At 36.0% G+C, this 11,702-nt stretch overlaps 1 protein-coding gene across 2 annotated transcripts; it reads left to right on the top strand.

Annotated features, from left to right (window-relative positions):
* Nucleotides 1-1,888: 1,888 nt before the first annotated feature.
* LOC107761015 (E3 ubiquitin-protein ligase SIRP1) lies at nucleotides 1,889-4,194 on the top strand. 2 transcript variants are annotated; one of them, XM_016579169.2, is made up of 3 exons: nucleotides 1,889-1,981; nucleotides 2,345-2,388; nucleotides 2,875-4,194. In XM_016579169.2, the coding sequence occupies exon 3, from the start codon at nucleotides 2,888-2,890 to the stop codon at nucleotides 3,914-3,916; it is 1,029 nt and encodes a 342-aa protein (XP_016434655.1). In that variant the 5' UTR covers nucleotides 1,889-1,981; nucleotides 2,345-2,388; nucleotides 2,875-2,887; the 3' UTR covers nucleotides 3,917-4,194. The 2 variants fall into 2 exon arrangements, with proteins under 2 accessions (XP_016434655.1, XP_016434654.1); XM_016579168.2 differs by having other exon boundaries at nucleotides 1,980-2,226.
* The last annotated feature ends 7,508 nt before the right edge of the window (nucleotides 4,195-11,702 follow it).

The following is an 11,702-nucleotide window of genomic DNA, read 5'->3' as shown; positions in this document are numbered from 1 at the left end:
TGAGACTATCCTTTTGTACATCAACTACGGAACTATATTTTCAACACTCAAGTCGATTACTAGTCTTAATGTTCTTCTTGAGTTAGTTAGTGAATGTGTTTTAGGAAATCTAGTTGTAATCAAATGTCATACATAATCAGTGAGTTGAAGTAATTGTTTGAGTTTGCAAGTTAGAGTAACTTGTAAGTCAAATAGTTGAAGTAGGAGAACTTGTGGGTATAAGTTCACATATCTTGTAATCGATACATTTGGCTCATTTGTCTTAATAAAATTAAAGTTAAAATCCTACATGATAAGTCGTCGTTTTTATACCTTTGAACCGAGTGATTTTTCATGTAAAATTGTTGTGTTTGTTTTACTGTTTATTTCGCTTACACTTAAAAAGTTAGGTCAAGAATCAAATTCTTTAGTAATTTAGAAAGACTCTCAAATTAAGACCTCGCTAAGCCACTGATTCATGGAGCTGGTGCCTAAATTTTTTAATTAAGGGTCAAAAGCACACATTCATCTCACCAAATCCTTGGATGATTGCATTTATTCATTTACCAACTGTTTGTCGTTATTTGATTCGCAACTTTTCCGTTTGGTATTTCTGTCTAAAACTTTTTTTCGGGGTAATTCTTTGTCTAAACTTTACTGCCCTGCAAAATTGACTATATTCATTAGACAAAAAAACTATGTCATGTCCAATTTATTTATTCCACCTTTTTTCCAAGTATCTTTTTTGTTTTTCTTTTCTCTCATTCTTAATTTTTTTTCCACAGAAAATGTTGGCCCATGAATAGAGAAAAGAGAAGCAAGAAGAGAACTTCACTGCAGAATTGACTATTTTTAATTTAAAAATAAACTATAAAGCATTTGGATAGAGGAGATGAAGTTGCAACAACCTGTAGTCTCTTTTTATTTTATTTTTTAAAAATTCTTTTGCAGTTCCATGTATGCAAAAAATTACCCTCTTAATTTGAAGAAGAGGAACAAGCAGTTCAAGATATCCTCCAAAAATAAGTAATTACAAGGAGATTCAAAAATTTCTAAAGGAAAATAAACTGAATTTTGTGCAATCAGATATTATTCTGGAAAAAAGAACGTATAACATCTGTCTATAGATGTTCTTCAATAATATCAGAAAATTATATTTCTTTTAGAATAAAAAAAAAGAAGGAAAAAAGTATCTTCTAGTCACAAGCTAATGATTGTAATGAAATAATGGAGGAGATGGCATGTGCATAACGGTAGAATATAAAGAAAAATGGTCCATACAGTCCCCTTCAGCAACTAACTAAGCAGTTATACTGCAAAAACAAAAGAAGAAAAAAAGCATGATTATAATATAGTATTTAAATATATGAACTTTATTTAAACATAAGTTTTGTAGAAACTTTATTTCTACAAAACATCTTATTCTCTTTTTTTGTATGTTTTTCACTTTTCATGAAATTGATTAATTAGCTTTGCGTTTTTTTAAAATTTTTTTTTAACCACCTTATGTATTTTACCTATAATTATTTTTATTCTAAATTTATTCACAATGCAAATAGATAAATCGCTAACTTGTAATACAATATCCTCTGTTATCTTTTTTTCCATTTTCTTACCTTGAACATCGGATTTTAGAAAAAGGAAGAGAAGAATGTATATATTTAAAATTGAAAAGTTAATTTAATTTTTAACATAAAGCTGGCGGGAATAATTGATTTCCAACCAAAATTATATGCCTTACTTCTTAAACTTGTTAGAATCACCACTTTTTGAATGGTAAGAGTAATATATAAAATAAAAAAAATGAAGGAGTAAATTAAACGGCTAATTGTTTAAATCCATAAATCAGAAGGCAAGTGGGGTTGTCGCTGAATCATGTAGGCCCCACATAAAAGAGAAACACAAAAACGCGTTAAACTCAGAAAAGAAGCTCACAAACAAACAAACAAAATCAGGAAAAAAGAAATACAGAGAGCGAGTCCCTCTTGAAGTTATTTTTCTGGTATTAATTTATTTGTGTATGTTAACGTGTACACGTTTTTAGAGTTATCTTCTCGCTTTAATTTGTTGACTTCTCCATTTTTATTATTTTTAATTTAATATCCATTTCTTTGTTATAATCATCTATGGCTGCTGGATAAAGAAAGAATCACAACTTTCATGCTATTTCTTGAAGCTTCCAGAGCCTTCTGTTATTTATTTCACATCTTTACCTACCCTTTGTTTCTTCAAAAAACTGTTTATTAGGTATTTAAACCCCATTTAAAATTATTTAATTTGTACATTTATATATCTTTGTATCTCTAACTTTGAGCTAGATCTGCAAAAATTGTTTCAAATAGTGTTTTGTTTTTCTTGTTTTCAGCTCTGCAATTTTGCTAAAATCTCCTTCCAGCTTCTTAAACAAAGGTAAGATCACCTAAGCTTAGATTCTTCCTCAGCAACATGATATGGCTTTTCTCCATTTTTTTTTGAATTTTTTTTTTTTTTTTTTTTTTTTTTTTTTTTTTTTTTTTTTTTTTTTTTTTTTTTTTTAAGGGTTCAAATATTTATGAACTTTTTCTTGTTGATGCTTATTTTTTTGTTTGACAGAAAAAAAAGGCCCTAATATTTGATGCTAGGATCTTGTTAATATTAGACTCAGTCGTTCTTGCTTTTTCCTAAAAAAATCGATTTTCTTGTTGGATTTTCTTTTGTGTATTTTTTTTTCAAGGGGCTAAATGTTTCATGAACTATTTGTTGTTGATTAGACTCAAACTTTTATACTCTCTTGCTACGTTCTTTTATTTGTTTTTTCAATTCTCCATATCCATTTTTCTCTTTTATAGTATTTTTTTTCTTTTTTGGAATGAGGGGCTGAAATTTTTATGAATTTATCTGTTGTTTGTTTGACAGAAAGAAGATTAAAATGGATGGAAGAGGAGCATCAAGATATTGGTGTCATCAGTGTTCAAGGAGGGTGGACCCCACGTTGGAGGTGGAGTTAAAATGTCCCATTTGTCAACAAGGTTTTGTCGAGGAAATGGGATCAGAAACTGCCCTTGAAAATGATTTTGGAGGGTCTGACTCCGATCGGGCCCTATCACTTTGGGCGCCAATCTTGTTAGGCATGATGAGCAATCCTCGTCGTCGCTCTAGGTTTAGGCATCATCTCGAATTTGATAGTGATGATGATGATGATCATACTCGTGAAGGTGGGGAGACAGAACTTGATCCTGAGCTGGCATCTATAATGAATAGGCGGAGGAGGAACTCCACCACTATTCTCCAGCTCTTGCAAAGTATTCGAGCTGGAATGGAGAATGCTGACGGTGAAAATAGTAGGGAGGCAGGTAGGGATGGCGAGGAGCGTGTGATACTTGTAAATCCATTCAATCAAACCATCATTGTGCAGGGTTCTTATGATTCGGATAATAATGACCGACCCATTGGCTCATTGGGTGATTATTTCATTGGTCCTGGTTTAGACATGTTGCTGCAACATTTGGCTGAGAATGATCCGAATAGGTATGGTACTCCACCAGCTCAAAAAGAGGTTGTAGAGGCGTTGCCCGCGGTGAAAATTGATGAGACGATGCAGTGTTCCGTGTGCTTGGAAGACTTTGAGATTGGGACTGAAGCCAAAGAGATGCCTTGTAAGCACAAGTTTCATAGCGGGTGTATCTTACCGTGGTTGGAGCTTCATAGTACCTGTCCAGTCTGTAGGCATCAGTTACCCTCTGATGAATCAAAAGTTGGGAATGTAACTGATAACACAAATGCTGCTCAGAGTAGTGATACAAGGAATGAAAATGGTCGACGTTTTCCAGTGTCGCTTCCATGGCCTTTGAGTGGTTTGTTTTCATCAGGTACCCAATCTAGTAATGGAAATTCATCATCAACGACTACTTCTTCATCAGGAAATGCAAACTCAAATGCTCATATGCATGATGATTAGCGGATCTTCTTTGGCCTTGCTTGTGTACATAGACTGGTACTTGATAAATTTTAGTAATTGCAAACAATGGATCCTGTTCTTGCCTGCCTGTATTATATAGAGGATCATGTTACATTTGTTAGACTAGATGTCTGCCGAGCTCAAAGACTCTCTTCTGTTTGTATAGCTTTAAATGTGTTTTCGTACACTTTTTGGTTAACTGTTTCCAGAAAGCTCAACCCTCAAATCCTTGAATTATTGTGGATGACAATGGATGATGAAAGGGTTTATGTTCTATATCTTCTGAATCATGGAAATCAAGAGAAAGCTACTTGGTTTTGTTTATGATTTATCAGCCAAACTTTTAAAGCTGTAGCGTTGTGCTATGGTTTATTAAGTCTTGAGGTGCTATTGACTTGTTATACGGTGGATTCCTAAGTTGTAATTGTTTTCTACTTGTTCTTCGGGTCAGGTTGATGACTTACAATTTGTTATTGGTATAGTTATTGATATGTGAGTGAATTGCAAGTTTTTGTTGTTGGTAAATTAGTATAGTTATTGATATGAGAGCTGACATTCAATTCTTTTGTGTGGATTAGTCCAAAGTTATTTCCCATCCATAGAGTATAGCTGTTCTAAAATTCAAAATACACTGTTGTATATGTTTTGTGGATCTCTAGAGGCAAGTTTGTGTGAATAAAGTGTAGTTCCCTTGTTAAACTTAAATAAAACTGCATCTCAATAAAATTAATATCTTGACTGTTAAAACCAGGAGAGAATGGACATTTTAATGAATTAGCTATGAGGAAATGAGAATGAGCGACGATATCAAGTGTTGTTCCCATGGCCTCTCACACTCAAACTTAGGTTCGCAATTTAGTAATACGACATCTTCTTCCTCAACTTGTCAAGCAATGCAAACTCTAGTGTTCATATGCATGAAGATTAAATTTTATTATGGTGAGTTTTGCTCTATGATGTGTGGATCCTTTGCCCTAACTTATGTACAATTATACATAGATAGTTGCTATAAACAATGGATCCTGTAGCGTAGAGGGCTTTAAGGTTGAGCATGAAACATCTCTTCTTTCCTTATGGTTTATTCACAGCTCTGAAACTTTGCACTTGTTTTTTGATTCATTCTCTCGGCAAAGACATTCTTGAATAAAGTCTGTCTGAACTGAATTAGCGCTTTCGGATCAGGCTATGCCTCTCTATTTGACACATCTCACGTTGTTAGACTAGATGTCTGCCAAGCCGAAAGACGGTTTAGTTGTATAGCTTTGAATATGGGATCTTCGTACACACTTTGGTTTATCTCTTCCCAAGATCTCAAACTTCTTGTTGACTATTTACAAATTATTGAAGCTAATAGAGTTGACAATTGTGGATTGCCAAATCACCGATTTGGATGAGTCAGAAGGTCTATGTCAAAAGCCTTCTGAATCACAGAAATTCACTGCAAGCTACTTGGTTTTGTTTCTAACTAGCAATATGCCATGGTTCATTAACTTTAAAATAATTTTGCATGTGAACTTCCTGAGTTGTAGTTGCGGTGCAATTTTGTGAGGTCTTGTTGATTATCTTCCAATATCTGAAGTCTAATTGCTATGAATGCCTGATTTATTCCCCGGGCTTCAATTAATATCAGTATGAATTTGGATCTTAATTGTTCACTAGTATTAGCATCCGCGCGGATCCGCGGACACTAATCATGCCAAATATTTAAGTTATTTGGATTATAGGTAAATAATCTTAAAATTTAAACTTTCTCGGGAAATATAGGTAATCATTGGATATTAAGAAAAAACACTACATGAAAAAATTAACCATTTCTTCTATTTTTCTTTTTTTATACTATTCTCGCCGGTGTCATTGGATCCTAAAAATAGCCAGGAAGTAAAATAATAATTTATATTTATGGCAAAATAATCAAATATTGAGACTATGAATGACTCTTTGGATACGACTCGACTCTTTTATTACTACTTGAACTCTTATTTGGTGTGTTGATATCTCTTAAAAAATATTTCTTTTTTAAAATTTCAGTTTCTAAAACTTTATTTTCAATAATAATTATTTTTATAATAAGCTGTGTGCCACCCGATCCAAACATAACAATCAGTAAGGAAACACCCAACAAGCCGTAATGCTTATACTTACGAAATGCCCAAATATCGACCACAAGCACGCCAAGTGCATAATATAAATCTCTAGGGGAGACGGATAGCGCCATACATTACAAAACGCAAGCACAACTAAGGTGCAATAAATGAACTGCATCTCGAGAGCCCTCCTGCTCCTGTAACACCACAAACTACATGGGATCACAATACATGTGTGAATAATCTAGCCGTCTCACAACCCACCTGGCACAATAGAGTATTATATGGAATAACTGACGAAGGGAATAACATCTGATGCCCGACGACTCCTCCGTAAGCAATGCTATGACGAATGAACACATTCGACCTGATGTAGAGCACACATTCACATTAAGCCAACCAACAGACCTCAAACCGATTCTGATCATACCATACTAGGCCAATAACCTTCCAAGGATCCACAATGGCCCCATTCATGACACATACGAGCAACCGTCTACTCCGGACGAAACTCCCACAGTTCACAACCAAAGAAATAGAGTGCATTCCAGGCACAAACTCTCACATTTACGATAGTACCAAAAATCTCCGTACTTGGTTTCAATCTTTAACAATCAAGTGACTAACATATCACACTTATACAAATCGCCCCGTGGGGTACGCTCCTACGACCTTCCGCACTAGGTAGCAAGGTCTGCACCTCCATACCATCAACCGTACTAATTCTGTAAAGCAATTCAAGAACTCGCAAATCAATACACAATGCTCCTTCCACATAACATCATTCCCATGCGACACTAGGATAATGTCAGCTTACTGTGAACATCTAAATTCTTCCCGGCTCATCCGAGCTCATGACATTCTTGTCAACACTGAATCACAACCTTGATCCTCAACTTTCAAATTCCCATGTCGTTCACTGCGTCTATCATGCCGCTATGCGAGAATACAAGAATTCATCATAACCTCTGAACTACTAGTATAATAAACACTTCATTGGTAAGAAACCCTTCACTTAGCTCATTTCAGAAGAACCAATGCAACACGCAACTGAATTCCTAAACCGCAAAAGATACAAACCTCAAGTCGTGATCTAAAGCGTCATGACTCTTTCGGATTCCATTTACACAACAAGGCCATTTGAATCAAATACCTACCAAATCAATCAAGTTGTGTTGGCTGTCAAGCCCGCGTGTACAACCACAAACCACATGTATAACTTCACACACTGAAGGGACTGATCATTGCCACAACCATGTTGATTCAACCATTACTAACCGGCCTAACTTCTTCCAATTTACTCTCGATTTGCCTTAGAAATAATAATAGCTCGATTAAAAAATGTAACGAACCAAATCCGCACTCTTCCCGAATGACCCGCATCACTAGACCACATCGTCTCAATACCCATGAACCATCTCATACCCTCTTTATGCGCTCACTAGCATCTCCAACTGGTACACCCATTCTGTAAGACCTTCCGCGAATCCGAAGCTATTGCTTCATTTCCTCCAATACTGCACCGCATACCCGATGATAACATAGAACATTCCAAGTCCCGTTCTAAATCCACTGCAAAAACTCGATCCTTAACCACACAATGGACCCAAAATCCTTAGGCACTGCGCTTTAATTCTTGAACCCACTAGAACCGTTGTTGAGAGTCACCCACTCTGACCCGGTCCCGAATATAATCAAACTCCAATGCGCTGCTAGCACATGAATCGATAAGGCAAATTTTAGCACACATTCATCAAGTTCTCCGCTCGAACCTGATGTTTCCTTTTCTTAGCCATAATGACCCACCAATGCACCGATAACCAGAAACCGTACTAGCAGACAACCATAGATCTAATCGTAGACGGTGGGGCTCCCCCACTTAGCTTTAAGCTACAATTATATAAACCTAGAATCTACAAAGATTTCTCCTTCTCAATTACCATGATCTCGCACCGTCAACCCACCAAATTTCTTGTAGTTTCTTATTAAACTTTTCATTAACATTCCGAATTATCAGCCACAATCGCATATTCAATTCGACCTTCCGTCGGGTAGTAAGTAGAATTCTTCGTAGAAAGTTCATCAAAATCACGCAACTGATAACCTGCTCACAGGAGATAACCCACCTGTGCAGATTCCATACCGACATCTTCCAACGACGTTGCACTGGGTACCACCACCGCGAAATCAGTAAACTCTCCTAAGCCCATGCTGCCACGCCCCAAACTCGGGGAGCGCGACCGGCGCTCAACCGAGAGAACCCGTCTGAGCAAGCATGTTAGATTTTCTTCTACCCAAATTCATCCATGAATAAAGAGGGGATGTACTCCATTAATAAAATACTGAAAATATTTCATTAACAACTTCCATTTCATTCCCACTAGCATCTTCATTCATAATTTCCAAAATATTACGAGTTTATAGAATTAATAAAAAACATGATTTCCAAATACCAACATTTCTAGTTCATTTCCCAACATCAACCATAACCCACAACTTGTCTATGGAGCCTCTAAGTACAATAGAAGAGTAATATGAAAATGTCGGCAACAAGGCCCCGGCTATACCTGAAAACACAGTACATGAGAAACAAAAGATACATGACCCCGAAATGAAATGGGGCTCACTAAGTCAGCTGAGAAAAGAGTGTACCGCTATCACTGGTCAATGTCGTCTGCTATAGAACCACCTGCATTCATTAAAAATACAGCGCCCCCGGAAAAAAGGGACGTTTGTACCGTCGAATAGCACTAGTATGTATAGCTAACTGTTCTCTTTCAAAAATAGAATGCCAATATAAGAAAGGGAAAACCATAGAAACAGCAAGCCACCATCAATAATATCCAAATGTCCAATTTAAAACATAATAATTTTCAAAATATGAACTTCTTATACAATTTTGGTTGGGAGATCATTAGCATCGATATACCACCGTCTTTGTTAGCACGGAGTACGATCACGCCCGATCGGCTAGGCCATCTCCCCACGAACAATGTGGTTTGACATGTGATGCGAAAGAAAGTTGTTACCAAGAGTAGTACCACCATGTGCGCAACATGGCATCCGATCTCCACCCGATCAGTTAGGCCGCCTTCCTACATATGACGTGTGGGTGGACTTTTCCAATCCACAATTATTACCACTTTTATCCCAATTAAGGGGAATAATATCACAATTTCACCAATATTTCAATTTCATCCCAAATAAGGGAAATAATCACAATCCATCCCTACACCGGCACGTGAAGTTTCAGGTGTGGGCTTTTTGAACCACCCTTCCTCGGTTTTGCTAATGATGATCCCAAAAATATTTTTGATTTTATTTGCATACAAGGGTAACAGAAATACAGTCGTACTCACCTCAACCTCTTTCACTTTGTATAAATCCTCATTAGTATTTCCAATCACTCACAACAACAATATTTCCTTGGCTCATTTGTCCATTCACAAGATTCTTTCTTTCTGGCACGATGGCCATATTTAATATTTCACACTTTCACCTCTTTCAATTTCAAAGATCATCATCAAATATCAACATATAGAATATTTCAGAAATCATATACTTCAAATCCATTTGTAATGGGAACTTTAAACACAAATGATTTCTTTCCAAAGAATGGGGCATACCAACCAGCAATAGAAACACACATCAAAATCACAAACAATCAATACACCATTTATTCTTGCAATACTCTTCCCCATATATGACAATGTACAATTTTAACACATGAGTATTTAAGAACTCGAATCACACTGGATATATTTATAAAGCAAAGCATTAGTTAAAGCAGCCACTTATGGGCATGAATTGAGTACAAAAGCTTTTAGGCAATTCTATTTTCGAAATCATTTTTAAAATAGTTGAGTCGAGACTCATTTCATATTCTTTATCACATCATCTCACTTTATTGGCACCATTGGCCACAAGTATAACTTTCACTCTTGGCATGTTGACCACAGTTTATATCCCCAATTCACTTATTTCACTTCTAACCATCTTTATAGATTATCAACAATAAGACATTTCCAATTAAGACTTTATGTACACATATGAGCAATTAAGAGTCTTAAACATATTGTGTTTTCTCACACAATTTGGCATCATAACCTTCATTGAAACACAACTCAAAGACATAGCATTTTAATACACATATCATCCTTGAACACATTCCCAAAAGATAGCATAATGTGATAGGAACATTCAGAACACGTTTTGAATACATAATTCCTTATTCGGGACAATCGAATTTATTGGGAATGTTAGGTTTCCTCCTTATCTCTATAAAATGCTCTTACCTCTCTCTAAAACCCTAAGAAAAACACCCCAAAATAAGCCCCAAAGGCTATTTATCAAAATGGGGTCGGGTTATGAAAATAGAAAAATTAACCCTCCGAAATCATGTCTACGATCGCATAATGGACCGCACAATTGGTATGCGGGTCGCACAATGCACGAAAAATTGGATGCCCAGAAATGGGCTTCACTAGATAGGTCTGCGACCAGTTTTGCGGTCGCATAACAACTTATGCGATTTCATAATGGTTCTGCGATCGCAGAATTGGCCGCAGAATTGCATTTTGCCAGCCTTTGATAATTTGGTCATAACTTCTTGTAGGAGTGTCCAAATGATGAAAGGTTTGAAGAGTTAGAAACTAGACTCGAAGATATTTCATTTGATAGGTAGATTATGAGATAACACCTTTTATGTATGTAGATATGCTCGTTCAAAATTTGGTCTTGTGTGTACTCATTTGACACTTTAGTCTATCATGAAATTTCCTACTTGACTTGGACTTAGGGATCTCCTTAGACCCCACATCACTTATAATATGCTTAGTACACTTATCATAATATCTAATTGATATTCATTATAGTAATAGTCCTTGTCTGCACACAAAATAATATAATAAGCGCACATCAACTTTCTTACTAGCGCTCAAGTACTTCGAAATTTTTCGGGGTGTTACATTCTCCCCCACTTAAGAACATTCGTCCTCGAATGTTTTAAAAGTCATTTCTAATAATGGAATTACCATCCTTTTACCTCCAACCATTATGCATAGGAACTTATGACTACATGGGTCTTATACCTCATTTCCAAAATTTAAACTTACTTCTGGCCCTTAAAATTTGGCTATTTTTACAAATTCTTAAAAATTTCGGCAGAGTTTCTCTTGTAACTGGGCCTTTCTACCTGCATGAAAATCACCAAAAACACCCTATAAACATATCCACAACTCGACAAGGCATCACAATGTATATCAACCTCACTAATTTCAACATTACAAGCACTACATTATCAAAATGATATCTGGACATGAACTGCACATTTTTAAATCATAACACCTAGAAAGTACCTTTCAAATCAAAACCAATTGCTATACAATCAAGCGAAAAGATTTTCTTTCCACAATACTTTCGGCCTTCAAGGTGACCTTCTCGACTTACAGACTTTGCCATAACACATTAACGTAGGCAATCCCAACTTCCAGTCTTATCTAACAAGGATGACAATTAGGTACCTCTCATAAGCTAACTATCTATTAACTTCACCTTCAATAACCTCCACCGGAACGATATACAAAGGATTTACAATTACCTTCTTAGACATAGACACATGAAACACCGGGAACACGGAGAACAATAACAGTGAAACATCATACTCATAGTTTGGCCTATTTCCTTCAAGATTTCATAAGGCC

This window comes from Nicotiana tabacum, chromosome 19 (genome assembly GCF_000715075.1).
Source record: "Nicotiana tabacum cultivar K326 chromosome 19, ASM71507v2, whole genome shotgun sequence".
NCBI classification, from domain to species: domain Eukaryota; kingdom Viridiplantae; phylum Streptophyta; class Magnoliopsida; order Solanales; family Solanaceae; genus Nicotiana; species Nicotiana tabacum.
The sequence above is the reverse complement of the archived record's forward strand: the minus strand, read 5'-3'. Positions and strand labels throughout refer to the sequence as shown.